Raw genomic sequence first — 20,495 nt, 5'->3', positions numbered from 1 at the left:
GATGTGAAAAAAAAGTTCCACAAACTGGAGAAAAATTACCTGGACTTGTTTCACATGTATGTGAAAGTAATGTTTAAAGCCAGTAGCCAGATTAAACATTACAATAATTATAATTACTGCAGAAGTTTGAAATATTTTATTTTGCATATTAAGATGTTCTGCTATTTCTACAGAATTTTTTTTGTGGAAATATTTGCAAATAAAAGATTTGCATAAAAGATTTAAATTAAAGTTTGCAGACACAAAGTGGATGCAGGTGTACAATTATACGTTAAGTTAACATATCAATAAACATATAGTCAGAATCTTGATGTACCCAAATTAACAGAATTAGTGGAGATAGCGCCACATAGGTTTTTTTTTTAAATGTTTTATTGATAAAGGAATCATTTAGTGGCTTTTATAAAATACACAAATGTCAGGCCAAATGGGTGTATATTTTACTTTTTAAAAATGATGGCACCGCAAATCAGTTAGGGCATGTGCAGAGTGATTCTGCATAAGATACATGCATTGATGAATCGGGCCACGTCATCTAACTGACTCCCACACACCTTGGTGAGGTCTATAGATCATTTGTGGATCCAGGCAACATGGCTGCATCTATTTTACCATTAGAACATAGTCATTGTTAATATCTAATATCTAACTTGTCATTTTTCTTTAGTCTATTTTTTTACATTTTGATTCCTGGGGTTACACGTAGTGGAAGATTTATATTTTACATGTATTCCTTTTCTGCTCCCTGGTCTTCCCCTTCAAGTATTTTGTTGGTTCACAGAAACTCCCAATACCTGGGTACACATAGATACATTTAGGGACTAATTTCTTTCTTGCTTCAAATAACAGCCAAAATTTTAATTAAAATGCATGCATTTTATTTATTAAATGTTCATGTTTTTTTCATGTTATAATCACAATGTCACATTTTACAGTTTTTATGCATTATATATATGCAGTACATTATTAAATGGGTAAATGAATTCATTTTTAAAATATAAAAATATAGCATTTACAAAATCAAAACAAAATTCTATTATTCATTGTTAATAGTAGACAAAAAAAACAAAACAGTGCACTGTACAATTGATCAGTCCCCGCTTTGTTGGATATATTCAAGTTTCTGAAAGATGCATTATATAATATTATTTTATTGCACTGCATTACATTTATCTTTTCCCATAAATTAACAGGTGTGGGTAAATGTTAAATCACTACCCATAATCATGGTGCAGCTATATGACTTCTTTAGCACTAGCAGGTCTGATTTGACACTGCCTTGCACTGGCTAGCATGTAAATATTTCCATCAGTAGAAGGCGGAGGCCTATAGGCACATATTAACATAGTTTCGATTTTCTATTGCTACTCATTCAAGTCACTTTTAATTTCCGGTCGTTTTATCTTTATCTACAACAAAGAAAAAGAAAACATTTCTTATACAGGTGAAAAGGAATATTATATTAAAATAGATGATACAAAAAATAAAATATATACATGTATACATTAAAGTAGATAATGCTATAAAAGACAAATTATATTGACAATACGGAATATCTATAATGAAAAAGTATTAGGCTTATGATTTTGCAAGATGATAAGATTGGAAGCTAAATTTTTTACATCTGTTTTGATATAAAACTAATAGATTTCTATATAGTAAAATGTTTCCATAATATGACAAGATGTACTAAGAAATGTTTAACGAAAATATTGAGTCCTTCTGTGAACAATTTACAGCAACAAGCTGCTAAACTGTCAATATATCTACAAATACAACATATGACTAAATTGTTAATAAAACATGAATATAGTACAGCTAAACTGTCAATACAAAGATCAAGTGAAATTCAACTTATCTACATGTGAAGCAAATTTAGATGAGAAAAACAACAGGACACAGCACATAATGCAATACCTTAACGCATTCTTTATAATCTGTGTACAGGGCCGCCAAGAAGGGGGGGGGGGAGCGGGTACTAATTTCTCGGGCCCGGGCATGCCAGGGGCCCTCGCGCGACAATTTTTTTTTCCTTTTTTTTCTTTTTTGCGGCGGGGGGGGGGCTCGGTCGTTGGTGGGGGGAGCAGGGTAGTTAAAAAAAATAAACATACTCACGTTATCACAGCGCCGCCGTCCCTCCTCTCTGCTCCATTCAGACTGAATGCCGGTCATGACGTCATCATGTCATCATGTCACGCCTGGCATTCAGTCTGAATGAAGCAGAGAGGACCAAGAGAGAAGAAAAGGAAAAGGTAAGTAGGGAGGAAAAAGGGGGGAAGCGTGGCACAGAAAGGTTAAAAAATGAGGGGGGGATGGCACAGAGGGGTTAAAAAACTGGGAGGCATGGCACAAAGGGGTTAAAAACGAAGGTGGGGCAGGCACAGAGGGGTTAAAAAATGGGGCAGCATGGCACAGTGGGGTTAAAAAAAGGGAAGAGCATGTCAGTGTGGGGTTAAAAGCAGGGGGGCAGCATGGCACAGTGGGGTTAAAAACTGGGGCATCATGGCACAGTGGGGTTAAAAAACGGGGGTGGGAGGCATGGTACAGTGGGATTGAAAAAGGGGGGGGGAGCAGCATATTATAGTGTGATGAAGGGGAGCCAGGTGAAGGGGCAAAAGCAGCATGGACAGCGCAGTGTGATCATAAGGCATGGCAATGATGAAGGGGCACAATATTGTAATGTTGGAGCTGGAGAAAGGTCTAATTATTAATCGTGGGTGGTATTGATTTAACGCCAGGGTGTCACTCACCGGACTGTGAGTGCTACTTCTCGTGTGTTTAGGAACCGTGGCCGTCCACCACCCTGAGGGTCTGCGCATGTGCAGCCCTTTCAACCCTTCAGTACATGTTCCTTTTAGTTAATTGGCTGATCAGGCAACACTCCCTATTTAAAGCACCTGTGGTCAATACCTCGTTGCCTGATCTTGGAGTCTCATTCCCCATGAGCCTCTGAAGGTGTTCCTGTGTTTCCTCGTGTATTCAGCTCCTGCTGATTCCTGTTGTTCGTTTGTGGTTTCCAGACCACTTCAACTCTCCTGTGTTTCATCGTGACTGCACCAGCTGATTCCTATCCGCTGCCTCCGTGCTTCTACAGTTTCCAAACCACTTCAACTCTCCTGTGTTTCATCGTGACTGCACCAGCTGATTCCTATCCGCTGCCTCCGTGCTTCTACAGTCTTCAAACCACTTCAACTCTCCCGTGTTTCATCGTGACTGCACCAGCTGATTCCTATGCGCTGCCTCCGTGCTTCTACAGTTTCCAAACCACTTCAACTCTCCTGTGTTTCATCGTGACTGCACCAGCTGATTCCTATCCTCTGCCTACGTGCTTCTACAGTCTTGAAACCACTTCAACTCTCCCGTGTTTCATCGTGACTGCACCAGCTGATTCCTATCCGCTGCCTCCGTGTATCTGCAGTGTCCTGCTCATCGCAACCCTCCAGTACTCATCGTGTCTGCAGCCAGCCGATCCGCTGTCTCCGTGCTTCTACAGCGTTCCTGCTTGTGTCAACTCGCCTGTCTGCATCGGATCAACGCTCCGCTGCTTTCATCTCAGCTAGACCGCCTCAACTCTCCCGTGTTCTCTAGGTGTCCAGTTCTATATACTACTGCTTCCTGAGTATTGTTTACATCCTTGCTGGTCTACTTACCGTGCGCTGCACCTACTTGGTTACCGCTTCCACCCTGCTGGGACTTCGCATCCTGCCGGCCTCCAGCCGTTCCGGTATCCCTGCACCTTTCTCTGACAGCCTGCTCTCCTGAACCACGGTATGCATACTTCTCATTGACTGTGCTGGTGTATTGCATATCTAGCTGGACTGAGTTGTTCTCCTCCGGAGTTTCCTATCCACTGGGACTATTGCTATCATTTGACTGTGTTACCTTTTAGCCTGGATAGTTCTAGTGACTTTGTATATTTGTGCAGTGCTGCTCAGTTATTATTATTGTGTGCATATCATCGTGGGATCAAGTTCAGTGTGCCCGTGTATACTCTGCATTTCATTTATCTCCCCGTGCTCCTCCTCACTTATATATTTCAGTGGTACAACTTGCTAGAGGCAGACCACTGTTCCCTGTTTTCTGAGTCACCAGTTTCCAGTATCCTTTCACATAGCAGTGGTACAACTTGCTAACGCAGACCACTGACTCCCCGGATACCTTCACCTGGATTCCATTCCTTCACCCAGACAGCGGTACAACTTGCTATACGCAGACCGCTGACTCTCATCACCTCCTCATTACTCCTGGACATTCCTCCTCACTATAGCAGTGGTACAACTTGCTATACGCAGACCACTGACTACCCTCACGTTTCCTTGTCCATCCAGTTCTTTGTGTACAGTAATCTACCTATTACCAGTGCTGCTAGTCATAGACTTTCCTCGAGCATTCTCTTATCACCTGCTGTCTCCTGTTCCGTGATCACCCTGTAAGTCTATCATCTGGTGATACCTGGGTAAAGACTCCTAGTGCCCGTGAGACAGGGTTGTTTTGAATTATCTAAATTTAGCCATTTTTTCCAAATAGGGCCCCCAGCATTCCAGGATCCAGAAAAGCCGCAACTAAAGAAACCTGCAGCCACAGGTGGTGAAAGTGAGAAGAACAGATAGGAGAGAGCAGGACAGTATGTGAAATGTTGTGATTCTAGTAGGGACAATGGCAATTTTTGGCGAGTATTCTGCCCAATGTAAGGTGCAGGCCAAGACTGAACTCTTTGTGTACACACTGCATTCTTTCTATACTACACTGTGATGCTAGATGTCCTGAAAGTCAGGAGTGCTTGGAAATATGTGACGCTACGGCAAAATGTTAGCCACGCCCCAATGGCACATTTGCCACACCCCCAAATGCATGATCACACCTCCAAATAGTTTTGCGCCACCGTACGCAATTTTTTTTTAGCATACTCGAATATAAGGGGGGCCCCATGAATTCCTCTTGGCAGCCCTGTCTGTGTATGTTGATATAATCTGTATGTGAATGTTGTGTGCCTAAATTGCCTTGTGGTGCCGTGTTTTGCCTTTTTGTCTAAAATGAGCATGTTGCATGCTTAAGCCATCAATACATACATAAATATATGCCATACTTGCCAACTCTCCCGGAAAGTCCGGGAGACTCCCGAAATTCGTGTTAGTCTCCCGGGCGAGCTGGCATTTCTCCCGGATCCTGGATATCACCGAGAATCTCGTCAAATGACGCGATTCTCTATGAATCACGCCATTTTGGAGGGCGGGAGGCGGCGAGGCCAATCGCGTCATTTTGGCCCCGCCCCCGCAATGTGGGGCCAAAATGACGGGATTGGCCTCGCCCCGCCCCCTCCCGCCCTCCAGTCACGCCCACTCTGTTTTCGGGAGTTGGCAAGTATGATATATGCTAATGTTAAATTCCAATACATACGTGAAGCAACTTGTATTGTATATTTGGTAACACACAACTGAACTGGAGATATTTGTACTAAAATGTCAGTAATCATATAGTAATATATACCTCTATGGAACTGTTAACTGTCTCCAGTTGCGGTTTCCAGTTGACAGAATCTTTCACTTTTGTGTCTGGATTTAAAATTTCTCCCAGCCTTTCAAAAGCTACAAATGTAGAAATAGAAAAATTTAGTTATCAATATTATTAAAACAGTCATTCTTAGAATAAATATATTTGAAAATACACTGTAACAACTTAAAAAAAAATCATATAGTAAAAAAAAGAAAAGAATTGTACTCACATGGAAATAGGGATGATTTCCAGTCAAACCGAGATTGGTACGACCTGAACAGAGGGTTACAATGCATATTGTTATTAGAGAATAAGAAGAACAGATAAAGAATGTAATTTCTAGAGTAATGGTTTAAATTGGGAGAGGAGAGTAAAAAAAACATATTGGAAAAGAGCAGGAAAGATACAGCAAACATAAAATGCTTTAAAGTGTACAATAAGGGTATGTTTTATGTATGTGTTGTTGTCCCAACTGTCCGGAGCTGCGAAGCACTGTGGAACCTTACAAATCTCTGATGATAATAATAATAATAATAATAATAATAATAATAATAATAATAATATTATGCCATATATAATGTCATGCCGATGAATAATAGAACGAAGAGAAAACCTAACTTGCTATGAAAATTTTCACACACATACCATTGAATAGAAAAATAACTACAAAATATTTCTCCTCCATCTCTGTCTGGTGCCTGTAGCTATTTAAATGAACATTGTGATGATTAGCTGTTGGTGCAAATTAGACATATAAGCAGACCAGGAAAGGCAACTGCCTAGGGATCTGAACATCTTAACATCTTAGGGAACCTAGGCTGCAGACTAGATGTAAATGATCACCCCCCAGTGACTCCCCAAAAATGAATCTGCATTACATATTAAGCACCAGAATTTGGATTTGCACCATATTCTAACAATTGAAATGGAAGTCTGCACTGTAACAGACTATTACAATAGGGATCTGCATATTATATTAGCCACCATAATAGGAGTCATATGATAATAAGAATGGGTCATAATAGAGATAGAGGGGTGGCTTACAAGTACAAGTTGGACAAATTCTATATGAATATATAGTACTTGCAATTAGAGTTCTCTATAAAATGTTGGACAACTGTTTAAAGATAACACTCACTGGACTTGTGACTGAGATTACCAGTGACTATTTATTGCTGACCATAAGGTTGCAATGTAACTTGGTAAGCAAGAAACTACACATTTTTTTAGCACCATCTAATGACACACGAGTATGACTGTCCCATTCAGATGTGCATTTAAGTTTGTTAAGACTAATTTGACAAAAGGTCGAAAGAGAACACATTTATAAGACAATCCTGCGATCTAACAGTATTCTATTATGAGGTGGTAATCGTTTTTTCAATTGCCACAATTCCGACATGGACAATCCCTACAAAAAAACACAAAATAATGAAAAACCGAATTGAAAATAATGAGACTTACCTTCAACACGACGCTGGAGATCATCGAAGAAAGCACCATAATGGCAGCAAGCCATTCCGATAGAAGAACTGTTCGGCACTGCAACCTGACATCATTGCGATGTCTGTCAATACAAATTTAAAGTGGCAATGTGGGGTTCAGTGTTTAAACCATGAGGGTCCCCACATTGCCGCTTTAAATTTGTGCTCACAGACATCGCAATGCCGTCAGGATGCAGTGCCGGTCAGTTCTTCAATCGGAATCGCTTGCTATCATTATGCACGTACATATCGTGCATATCGTGGACGTATATTGAATATTTTTACAATGGTGCATAGAAGCGGGCATAGGTCATCCACAAGTGGCTCACGACCTGGATGATTTCCTTATCATTGGCCCTCACAACTCCCTGCAATGTGGGAAGGTTTTATCCGATACCCAGGCCCTCTTCTGGACAGTATATTTATCAACATTTATGACCTGTCTTTCAGTATAACCATTACCATTAGGTAGGCACAGGTGTTCCTCTTAAATGATTATTATTATTATTATTTAATTAAATTATTATCTGGGGAGATTCTTTTCTATGCTAAGGATACAGGTAGACTGCTTCCTAATTGTCTGCATTATTTGTTAATAGGATTGCTTTGTGACTGTGCAATAAAGTATGATTAGTGCTATGGAAAAAACAATAGTAGTTTAATTAGGGATTTTGAATGTTTCTATGAACTTGCTAATTGGTTGATCTTAATTGTTAATTGAGTATTGATTATTAAGAATTGATTATTCTTTTAATAAAGGTGTGTGGTGTATGATTTATATATATAGCCTACTGTGGGTCCAGAACATATCCCCATTGTTATACAATTGTCAATGCTGTACTGATATATTTTATTACTTTGCACTGATAGTCATATGCTTGTCTGTGATTGCGCAATTTTCTCTGTGGTACTATTCAGGAGTTGAGTTTGGTAAACTGTAAGTTATGCAATTGTCTGCATACTGTAGCGATATTGCTCTTCCTTTGTAGTAATACAGGATATGCTGCACCCTATGTTATAATTATACACATTATAGAATGAAAATGCAGAGCAGACACTAATATAGATGTCACTCACTCATCTGTATCATCATCATCATCATCATCGTCATCAATCCTCTGGCGATAGCAGCGGATTCCCAACCAGATTCCCAAGAGGAGCAGGAGGAGGATTGCCAAAGTACCAAATAATATCCCAAAGAAAGCATTTAGGTTCAAGGATAGGTTCTCACATTGAGGTCCAGATGTGGTATATACAGCGAAGGGCTGACATCTGAAATAGGATAAACGCAGAAAGTGTAAAAGTTATAATAATGGTTACCCATATAGTTACATAGTTTCTTATATAGAATATAACAGTCAGTAAAATAAAATATACTTTTTCTTAAGAATATGACATATCCATAAGATTTCACATTTATTTATTTGCGAATGGTTGAATGTAGCTGTATTTGTTGTAATATTTTGTGAATCAGGATCAGATGAGGATAGTTGCGCATAATAATCTATTCGTAAATGAGCTACAAGTGGTGGAGATTGAAAGGCCCGCCAAGGCACTATTTAGTGCCTACCATCATCACCACTACAGTGCTGCATCATCCATCCTTGAGTACATCCAATCTGTTTAAATTTAATGTAAAATATATAACCCAGTGATGGGTCCCCCTAATAAAAAGGGTACTCAAGAGGTATGCATAGCTGTCCATGCTGGTCGGTTGGGAAGCGGCTTATTTATATGGCCCCCAATCGTGTACTGGTGCCTTGTTGTGTCCCTCAGATTCCAGGTAGAGGGGGGGCGTGGGCAACACCATGTCACCTTACCTGTTTACCTCTAATTTTATAAACTATTTATTTTTCCAATTGTGTATTGAACAAAGGTTTTTGTGACTATTCAACTACTAGACATTTATACAATATTCCAATGGCATGGGGGATGGGGAAGGACTCTGGATATCCTAAAAAGATTGTTCTGCCCCCACTGAGCCTAAGCTGGGGCTCATGTTTACTAATTGAAAACGGCAAACACCAGAGAAGGACAGGTTTTTTTTAAAGGTATTAAACAAGTACACTACATTCTAGAACTTAACAATATACTTTATCAGAGAGTAGGTGGCTAAAAATAGTGTTTTATAACTACAAGACACAAATCACAAAACAATACGATAATGTGGAAAAAATATATTTTGTAGTGCTGCAATTGATTTTAAAAACCTATTCATTAAGATCAAACAAAGGAAGTATAATCACGTTAATATTTGTAGTTTTTCAACCTATAAACCTCCTGTAATTAAGTGGTGACCATAACATTAAAAAAAAGTAGGAAATGAAATAATGTTTTTTTAAAGACTTGTGTGCAAATTGCTTTTTTCTTCGTTGGTAAATGCTAATAGTGCTGAATGTAGAGTTTGTTAATTTATTGATGAGCATTTTGGAAAAGAATACATAATAGTTAAAAGTGTGATGTAGATAACATTATGAAATTTCAAATAGAAGTGCTAAAATGGCATAGCAAAAACTTTAACTTAAAGTAAACCTAAAATACTAGTTTATATAAAAGAGCGACTTATAATATTCACAAATATACAAATAAAAATTTCAGGAACTTATCAGAACTGAAGAGCAGACAACTCTCTTGGAAATATGTTTGCCAGCATTTAAAGTGGGTGGGGACGTGTTGTGATGACACAAATAGTGTAAGCAAGCTCAGCCCACCATATTAAAGGAAATACTAATAGCACACAAACACTTTACACGCACACCATGACTAATGCTATATCATACCTCCCAACATTTAGACATTCAAAATTGGAACAAAATAGGCCCCACACCCTATCAACACAAATTCAGCATGATCCGCCCAGAGAAGCCCACTCCACCATCTTTCCTTTTCAGATCAATCACTAAATTCAATAATTTTTTTGCCATTTTCACTGCATTATGTCAGAATATTTTTTTTTCAACACACTGACTCCAGTTCACGTATTTCCTAACTTCGGTAACCTGGACTGAATTACTAAACTTCATGTAAAGGCCTTAACCAGTTCGTTAGCATGGGGCTTGTGCAAAATTTACACCACAAGAAACCAAACCATTTTTCACACAGTTTTGGTTAGAATAATGTTTTCTTTTTGTTGGCAGGGGGAGATACCATAATCAAGAAAAATCTGTCTTAATTTGTGGACATTATGCAGAGAAAAAGTAGAAAGAAGAATAACGTAAAGTATGTAATCACGTAACCCGGCGGTTTCCAAAGTGTGCGCCACGGCTCCCAGGGGTGCCATGGCGCTGTCACAGGGGTGCCAGGAAAATAAAAACAAATACTTACCAATCCGGTGGCACCCGGGAGCCAGCGGCACCCGGGACCCAGCATCACGCCCGACATTCAGTGAGAAGTGAGGAGGGAGGAGGATACTAGGTCCCGGGCGCTGCAGGATTGGTAAGAAAACACAAGAAAAGATAGAAGGTAGAAGGCCAAGTATGGTAAGTAAAGAAAGGGGAGGGGAAATGGTGGTAGGAAACAGCAATGGAGGAGCAAAAGAATGAAAGAGTGGGCAGAGTGAGGATGAAGAGGGGCAGAGTGAGGATGAAGAGGGGCAGAGTGAGGATGAAGAGAGAGCAGAGTGAGGATGAAGAGAGAGCAGAGTGAGGATGAAGAGAGAGCAGAGCGAGGATGAAGAGAGTGCAGAGCGAGGATGAAGAGAGTGCAGAGTGTGTGGATGAAGAGAGGCAGAGTGTGTGGATGAAGAGGGGAAAAGTGAGGATGAAGAGGGGCAGAGTGGGAGGATGAAGAGTGGCAGAGTGTGTGGATGAAGATGGGCAGAGTGAGGATGAAGGGGGGACAGAGTGGGTGGATGAAGGAGGGCACAGTGTGATGATTTTTGTACATGTTGTTGTTTTATTTTGTTTGATCTTATTCCTCTTAATATTTGCTGTAAATTATTCTTTGACAGAAACATAATTGAAAAAACTATATAAAAATATTCTTTTCCCTTTGATTTATGTGTGTTTTTGCAAATTCCTTAGTATGTATTTCTGTCCAGATCTAAATACTTATTATGTTATTTTGACCCAACTACTTATAAAACAGGACTGCTCAGTAATTATTTTGGAGGGGTGCCTTGAAAAAATTATGGAGACTCTAAGGGTGCCATGAACTGAAAAAGTTTGGGAACCACTGACATAACCACATAATCAACTACTAGGGGAGTTGTGGCTGTGGTCTTACTGGACACAGACCAATCTATTTCATACAGGAAACACTGGTGACATCATTATTTCCAGTGGTCTCCATTGGCACCATCATAAAGCACAGCAGTAGTGATCTCTCAGGTATCTCCTATCACATTCCACATATGTATAATTTGTGATTGGGTCTCCAAGAGGACACCCGATTGCCATTTACATCTGGTGTCACTGACAGTTACTTATATTGCTATGGGAATAGATGATGTAGGTTTTGTGTCATTCATCTCCTAACAGGAATAAAATGACATATAATCTATGTGACTGGCAGAGAAAAAATTTAATATCAACTAATTTATCAATACTTCTCATCTGTCCCAATTTCAGTGGGATATTCTCGTTTTGCTGGTGGTTGAGGTTTCACCAGAAAATGTGCAATATTCATCAGAAAGAGGTTGTGATTGGGTGGATCAGGGTTTCTGTGAATTGGGGCTGTGGTTTGCCTGGGTCAGGGCCTGAGTTTATTGTGCCCTAACTTTGCCTGGATAAATGTTGGGAGGTATGATTTATCCCAAGCTATTTCAAGTGGAAAATAAGTGAGGGACGCAGAAGCAGATCAACACATCAGCACACAACACACAGTACCTCATCAAAGGATGACTACTTACTTGCAGCTTATTATTCCATTAATGAGTTCACAGATGCCGTTATTCTTACAATATGAAGTTACAATGCAATTTGAATCACATTTAAAAGTTTCATTATTCACTGTGTAATTATACGGTCCACAGTTAGCAAGTTCCATCAGCTCCTTTAAAGTCACTGAGGAAAGAAATTGACAATTATCAGCAAACTTCTCTCAACCTTAAACCCCAAACAGTATCGGTTTTACAAAGTGACAAAATGTTATCTTTGCCAAGCACTGCAATGTTTTAAAGAATCATGCAGTAGTAAAATACATAGATGTTATTAATTTACAAATGTGTACTCTCCATAACCCATAACCCCTAGATTTTGAAGCAGTAATTTGCATTTTCTATTGATCTTTATAACCTATTGGTAGACAATAATAAACAAATACATTTTGAAAAGAATATGAAGCTAGAATTAGCAATAGAGCTGGGGGGATGGAGGTTAATGAATTACCAGAAAATACATCACAGTTTTAGATATTCAAAAGTCTACATGCTGCTCTGCTGATGCAATTACTATCAGAAAATAACTTAACAACGCTATACAAAGTTGTGAAGAAAATCTCACAGCGATTTACGGAGGAGCTAACTAGTAGTGCAGGAGAAGCTTTGTCAAAGGTAGACTTAATTACTATTTTGTCACGTTTCTATCTGCAGCAATGTCATATATATTAGCTTTAAAGTAGATCATACTGATAAATTGCTTGCTGATCATTACTGTTCAATAATTACTGGTTATACTGTAATGTGTTTATCATTGCCAAGTATAATGTGATTGCTATAAAATACTGGCCTCTGTGTAGCATAATGTCTTGGTTACAGGTATGTGTTATGTAATGTACTGGTCTCTGCTGAGTATAATGTGTTTGACACTGCTAGATGTAATGTGCTGTGTACTGCTGGCATCATCTGTACTTTAGAACTACTACATGTAATTCACACTGCTGGGTATGTGTCATGTGCAAGCTAATTTTTAGGCATAAATCTGCAAATATGTGTTTGTGAATTAATTTCTAGAAATAGTGTGACATGGCTCTCAGAGAAGCTGTTTAGATCATACTTATCGACTTTCTTCAGCTCTCTTCCAGGAGCCAGTGGAGGTGGGCATGAGGGGGCGGTACGGCCAAAATCGCGTCATTTCGGCCCCACCCCCTGTGATGTCATGATGCAAACGCGTCATTTGACAGCGGGGGGCAGGGCCAAACGCTGCGATTCACCGGGAATCGCTGCGTTTGGGATCTAATTCTGCCCACTTCACTAGGAAGTGGGCAGAATTCGGGAGATTGCCACACTAGCCCGGGAGTCTGGGAGACTCTTGCAAAATGCCGGAGTCTCCCGGACATTCCGGGAGAGTTGGCAAGTATGGTTTAGATCAATGAGTTTTGTCTATGTTAAACTATCCAGAGGGGGCTGGTAGATAAGGGTAGCACCTTGTACCATTTATGGCAGATCGCAAATGTAAAAGCCTTTGAGGATATCTCTTTCAAGACAAGGAAATCTAACACATGTTTGGGAGGCCCCAGACATGCCATATGTAGAGACCGGGTTGTTTGTTAATGACAGATTCAAGCTGAATAGGGTCACAGGAAAATATCATATCATTTTCTCCAATATCATACTTGCCAGAGCCATGTGTGGTATGCAGATGAAGGGAAACTTATGACATGTCGTGTGGAGCTAAAATCATGTTTGTAAGTCATACTGGTGAAATGTTAGGACAGAGTGACAAAAACCTGATTTAAAAGGTTTCTACAGCAGAATCATAAAACCCTAATTTGCATTCTACAGTCCTGTTGGTTCTGACCTCACAGGAAAGGGGGCTGGGGGGGCCTGCAGCTTGGTTTTAAAACTGTAGTGTAAATGTAAGTTTTGGTTCACTCTTGGGGAGTCAATTTGAGATTGAAGAGGGTCCCATTTTTCCTGCCTCTCCCAGCACCAGAAACTTGATTATAAGTGAGGTATCAATTCTGTGTATTATCCTTTTTATTTTATAAGAAACAATTGCGTTATATTTGTATGCCTTTTTATTAACTGTTTTTATCTTAAGCTTTGTGGGCGTATTTTCCATATTAAATTGCACTTAATAAGTTCAAGTCTCTGTGTTCTTACGAATTCACGCGACAGTTTGGTCAAGATGCTACATAATTGAAACAGGGAAAACATTGTGGTTTATGTGAACTCTGATTAAAGTAAATTGTGCTAGATTAATGCTAGGGAGAACCGAAGGCTTCCTAAATAAGAGTGTCAGCTCTTGTCAGAAAAAACCTTGGTGGTGGCATAGTTCGTACCGCAAAGCTAGTGTGTGGCATAGATAGGGAAGGATTTAATCCTTTTAGATAGACCAGTTGTTTTTTTGATTAACCCTGTGTCACACATGCATCACGCAGGCTCAGGTGAGTGCTGTACGTGACAGTATGTATATATTTATATAGTATAATGGTTTACACAGCGCTTTAAAGGAGATAATATAGGGAAATATTGTATAGTAAGGGCAAAATGATAATAATAATAACAATAATTATAATAAATATTGTATTAATGACACAAATAAATAACATACAAGAAGTTGAAATAGAAGGTAAATATGCTATAAAATGTAAGAAATTTTAATACACTTATTATGAATATATATTAGTATATTATATACTTAATACAATTATATTAATACAATAAGGGCAAAACAGAATCAAGCATTAGGAGATGAGGTCCCGACTCCAGAGAGATAACATTCTAACTTTAGGTTGAGATACATAAATAGACAGAAGGCAGATAAGTATGCAGTGGATATTTGTGCTTTGCCACACTCGTTGTCATGTATGACTGATCTTATTTCAATTCTTCATGAAGTTTCTTTATGTCGGGCTTAAAGATGAAGAGAAAGTGCTTAGTATATTCAAAGTGAGAGAGAATTCTATAGGTAAGGGGCTGAGAGGGACAAGGCAGGAAAGAGCAGTAGAAGTGAAGTGGCTGACAGAGATAGGGGCACCGAGTGAGGGGGCAGGTACAAAGTAACGGGGCTTGGGCCTGTCTGGGGGGCCTGGGTCTCCCCCGTAGCCAAATAGTTTTTTGTTCATGTGATGGTGGGGGGAAGGGCATGATGTGACTGGGAAGAGGAGTGATGTGACTGGGGAGGGTATGATAAATGTAATGTTCTATTATAATGTTTGTATTATTGTCCTTTTTGGATATTGTTGTCGCACTAGTGTCTATCTAGAAAGACTGTAACTCATAAATATAGTCTATTAACTTAATTATTAATTATTCATTTTCTTACTTTCATAGGTATCCTTGGACTTAATAGTACTTTGGCGAATCAGCTCGGCTGAGGAGTCATATAGTCCTCTGTAGATAATTCCACATATGTAATCTAGTTATTGTTGTATTTACAGCTGCTGGTTTTTGGGCGCAATGTTACTTGTCGGGTAAGCAGATCGGGTCCTCCCTTCAAGGGAGCTGCTTTAGAATGGTCCCGGAAAAATTAAGCCTGCTGATCTGTTTGTTTGATCCTGTGTAATAGTGTGCAACTGAACTAAGCAGGATCCGGTCCAAAGCTCTTAAACACCCTTCGGAAAGAACTCTGGGAGCCTTGTATCAGAAAAAGAATCAGCCAGCCCTCCCCCCTCCAAGAAGGGTTTTGGTGGAAAAGGGTCTGCCTCTGGACTACTTATTTTTTCAGACCAACCGCCCTAGAGGGGCCGGCAGAAAAGCCTGAGTTTGTTTTGAAATATACACTGGGAGAAGGGCACTCCTCTCCGGTGGGCAAACTTATAATATATGTCAGCCGCTGGCCCCAAATGAGACCCAGCCTGAATAGGGAGAAGGTATGGGGAATTTCTACAAGCTCTGTGTCGGCACAGGAGGACCTCAGATGGTCCCGCAGCCTGTAATCATCCTAAGACAGATAAAGAAAAGAGGCTGTACACTGTGTCTCCTCATACCTGTATCCCCAAACCTCCAACAATGGCATGCCAAAGGGGGCAGTGCCTGGTAACTGCACTGTCCACTGGTCTGCCCAAGTCTCCAACACCCTAATGACCCTGCAATTGGCAAATGGCCAGGATGTTGAATAGGTGGAGCCCTAGATCAGTCATGTCTGTCGTAAGCAGCGGATACCAGCGGTACAATACTTCAATGCGGCAGGGGATAAGGGTCATAGTTTTATGAGCCTTCTTTTTGCCATTTTACAATCAGGTTTGTTTCTAAATACATAAGGACCCAGTCTTGGTGGCCTGCCACAACCAGATCCACAATGCCTTTGTGATTTTAGATTGCCGAGTCAGGTTTGGAGGGTGGGCCTGAGTTTATCCCTGACACTTATGTTCATGGTGCCCATATGGGTGAGATCAAGAACTAGGTCAAACTGCTTAAGGTCTCCAATAACCACCGAGCGACCGGGTTCTCCTATGAAGTCCCCAATGCTATGTGACCAAGTAGGTCCTGGCCCACATCTACTTTTGGGGTCAGTACTTGTCCACCCTGGAAGTATAGTCACTGAAACAGGCAGCAGCACTAGCTTATATCTCCGCCGGCCTGGCAAGTAGCTGAATGCATGACGGTATTGACTGTGTCCGCTCAGCTGCTCACACTAGTATATATCTATATATACATATACTGTATATATATATATATATATATATATATATATATATATATATATATATATATATATATATATATATATATATACACATATATACATACACACACATATATATATATATATATATATATATATATATATATATATATATATATAGTGATGGCTGCATAGCTAGTGTGTATAGCTCTAAGTGTATAGTTACAAGTGTAAACAATTTAAATAGCATACTTCGGAGTTATACCGGACTTCTTATTATTTATCTGTTACCTCTATACCAGGCTATGAGAAGTGACTAATCTCTGCTTTCTCTCTTTCATCAACGGGTAATTACTTCTACTTTATTTGCACCAGTGTCAGAACTGTATTAAGAAAGTGCATTTTTATTTCTAATGATATGCTGTTCTTTCACTGTTTAAAACTTTTATTACTAGTGTTTGTTGGGGGCCTGATTGAAGAACACTGATCACATGTGTTTGCTAACCATATATATTCATTGTAGAATGGCCCCATAGTTAGTGTGTATAGTTACAAGTGTAAAAAATTTAAATAGCATAATACGGAGTTATACCGAAGTTAAACGGGAGGAAACAAGAGAAGAGCATTCTGCCTATTATCACAGCTACACAAGGACAACAGTCAGTATTCACCTGAAAAACATCTCTCCCGGGCTACAAGCTTCACACCTCAAGAAGACTGTTTTGGACTCTGCTCTTATTTTCTACTCAGCTCATGAAAGTTTGTTTTATCTGTCAGTTTATTTTCCCTGCAAAATCCCCTCTGTTTAATCAGCCTATTTATGTTTAATACAGCTATTTCAGTGCTCTATCTCATCATTGTACTTTCAATTCTACTCAAGACTTTGTCTGCCATCGCAGACAAAGCCTTGAGCAAATCAGACTAGAACCTCTACAATCTATTTTGCACATAGCGGCTAGATTGATTTTCCTTGCAAACCGTTCTTCCTCTGCTGAGCCACTCTGTCAGTCTCTACATTGGTTGCCTGTTTTTCAACGAATCCAATATAAAATTATTTTACTAACATACAAGGCCATCAACAAAATTGCACAGACATACATCTCCTCACTTGTCTCAAAATATCTCATAACTCGACACTTCCGCTCTGCACAAGATCTGCGTCTCTCTTCCCCTCTCATCACACCCTCCCATTCCCGGTTAGAGGACTTTTTCCGGGCTGCACCCACTTTGTGGAATTGCCTCCCTCGCACAGTAAGACTTTCCTCTAGTCGTCAAACCTTCAAGCATTCTCTGAAAAACCACCTCTTCAGACAAGCTTATATATATTACATATATATATATATATATATATATATATATATATATATATATATCTTGTGGCAAGAGCCCGCTACTGCTGTAGCGCGCTAACAACCTTTTCCTTTTTATGTAGTTTTATTGTCAGGATGGTAAATTTTTTTGACATCATAAGAATCTCACACTGATTCTGGAGACCCTAAACGCTAGCTAGACAAAAATCAGCTCTCTAAAGACACGCCAGCTTCCCCGGTGTTGGTCTCCCTGAACAAATGACACAAGCAAGCTTTTATAAATGATACTCCTCCCTCAGCACTAACTTGATGGGCAGGTGACACACCCACCTTCCCTTTAAGAGGAAACTTCCATCAATGGTTCTGTTTGCAGAGACACACCCTGTTTGTTTGCTGTAAGGAAGGAGCTTTAAAACCATGTGAGTTAACTAAACTAAAACTATTGTTGTGTCACACATAAATCTTTACCTGGTTTATCATCAATCTAGGTGCATAACTGCATCAATGTTTTACTCTGCTTGCATGCTTTCTCTGCATCTTGTGAGCTAAATGCCTCCCTTTGTTACAATATATATGTATATATACACACGCACACAGTATTTATATATATATATATATATATATATATATATATCTGGGGTGGTGTGTTACCCTGGCTCTACTCACCATGGGTGACCCCCACAGTCTTTTGCCCGGGCATTTCTTTTGCAGCCATTGTTCCCTTGATCAAGTAACTGCTGCCCCAAACCAGTTCCTTGTGTTTTTAATACCTTAGGAAGGCAACACAGTCATAACAAGTGCAGAATGAGTTAATGTAGAGGATACCTGTTTTTCCTCGGCTTTCAGCCCAAACAGTATCTCAATTTGAGTGGATATAATTAGGGATGAGCGGGCTCGGATATCTGAAATCCGAGCCCACCCGAACCTTGCCGATCCGAGCCGGATCCGAGACAGATCCGGGTATTCCCGCCAATTGCAAAACTGAAAGCGAGGCTCTGAGTCATAATCCCGTTGTCGGATCTCGCGATACTCGGATTCTATAAATTCCCCGCTGGCCGCCGCCATCTTCACTCAGGCATTGATCACGGTAGAGGGAGGTTGTGTTAGGTGGTCCTCTGCCCTTCTATATCCTGTGCTGTGCTGTGCTCAGTCCAGTGGTGCTGTGTCCTGTGCTCTGTCCTTCTAAGGGCATTGTTATTTCCCCATTATTCCCAAGTTATAAAAAAAAATTAAAAAAAGTTATAAAAAAAAATAAAAAAATTATAAAAAAAAGAAATTAAAAAAAAATATCCAAAAACAATCCTGCAGTATAAGTCCATTGGTACTGCAATATTACAAAGTTCACTGATTCTGCAGTATAAGTCCAGTGGTACTGAAATATTACAAAGTTCACTGATTCTGCAGTATAAGTCCAGTGGTACTCTCCTGTTCCGCATTTAATTTTTGAAAGCTTTGCCGAGTGTGTGTAGCTTAGGGGTACGCTCTCTTGTGCTACATATAATGGAAAACAAAAATTTGGAGGATAAAGCTGCGAGGAAAAAGCTCAGTTTTCCTAAAAGACCCGCTGGCGGGGATGCTGATAACATCTGGTCCGGACTGAAGGACCTGCCAATCATTGCAGATATGTCTACTGTCGCTGCATATGATGCTGTCACAATTGAAAAAATGGTGGAGGATTATTTTGCTGACACCATCCAAATAGACATGTCAGACAGTCCATATTGTTACTGGCAGGAAAAAAAGACAGTTTGGAAGCCCCTGTACAAACTGGCTCTATTTTACCTGAGTTGTCCCCCCTCCAGTGTGTACTCGGAAAGAGTTTTTAGTGCAGCGGGGAACCTGGTCAGTGAGCGGCGAAGGAGGTTGCTTCCTCACAACGTTGAAAAAATGATGTTTATAAAAATGAATAATCAATTCCTCAATGAAGTACAGCACTGCCCTCCAGATAGTACAGAGGGACCTGTGGTTGTGGAATCCAGTGGGGACGAATTGATAATGTGTGAGGAGGAGGAAGTACACACTGTAGGGGGAGAGGAATCAGAGGTTGAGGATGAGGACGACATCTTTCCTCAGTAGAGCCTGTTTAGTTTGTACAGAGAGAGATGAATTGTTTTTTTGGTGTGGGGGCCCAAACAAGCCAATCATTTCAGCCACAGTTGTTTGGTAGGCCCTGTCGCTAAAATGATTGGTTTGTTAAAGTGTGCATGTCCTATTTCAACAACATAAGGGTGGGTGGGAGGGCCCAAGGACAATTCCATCTTGCAACTCTTTTTTTGGCATTATGTGACCATTCAACAGTCGTTTGCCATGTTCAAAAAGTAAAACAAAATGTCAACAAATTCAAAAAATTAAACCAAAAGTAAAATGCCCTGTTATAATTTAAAACAAGAGGTATTGACGTGCTAGAACTAATGTAGTGGTTATATGTTATAAACACTACACTTGGAAGTTGGAGGAGGTATTGTGGCCCCGGTACCAAATTTAGTACCGGGGCCACTCCACTATGCAGTCCAGATAGAGGTGTATCAGATATTAAACAACGTTGACTGTTGCTGCAAAATTTTTAAATAATATTGTGGGGAACACTACACTATGCAGTCCATAAACTTTTTTGGTAGAATTCAGACCTGTGGAGGGCTTTTTAATTATATTGTAGGGACCACTCCTCTACGCAGTCCAGGTACAATTTTTGGTGGGATTCAGACCATTTGAGGGTTTTTAAATTATATTGTGGTGACCACTCCTCGACGCAGTCCAGG

At 39.9% G+C, this 20,495-nt stretch overlaps 1 protein-coding gene across 1 annotated transcript in view; it reads right to left on the bottom strand.

The window, feature by feature from the left end:
* Nucleotides 1–1,102: 1,102 nt before the first annotated feature.
* Nucleotides 1,103–20,495, bottom strand: part of LOC142144008 (mucin-4-like) — a 28,981-nt gene continuing 9,588 nt past the window's right edge. The window contains exons 3-7 of the mRNA XM_075202345.1: nucleotides 11,827–11,980; nucleotides 8,055–8,249; nucleotides 5,723–5,766; nucleotides 5,488–5,585; nucleotides 1,103–1,409 (exon numbers count right to left, since the gene is read on the bottom strand). Coding sequence (XP_075058446.1) covers nucleotides 1,365–1,409; nucleotides 5,488–5,585; nucleotides 5,723–5,766; nucleotides 8,055–8,249; nucleotides 11,827–11,980 — 536 coding nt within the window. The 3' untranslated portion in view covers nucleotides 1,103–1,364. The remainder of the gene's footprint in view (nucleotides 1,410–5,487; nucleotides 5,586–5,722; nucleotides 5,767–8,054; nucleotides 8,250–11,826; nucleotides 11,981–20,495) is intronic.

Source organism: Mixophyes fleayi, chromosome 3 (assembly GCF_038048845.1).
Source record: "Mixophyes fleayi isolate aMixFle1 chromosome 3, aMixFle1.hap1, whole genome shotgun sequence".
NCBI classification, from domain to species: Eukaryota; Metazoa; Chordata; class Amphibia; order Anura; family Limnodynastidae; genus Mixophyes; species Mixophyes fleayi.
The sequence above is the reverse complement of the archived record's forward strand: the minus strand, read 5'-3'. Positions and strand labels throughout refer to the sequence as shown.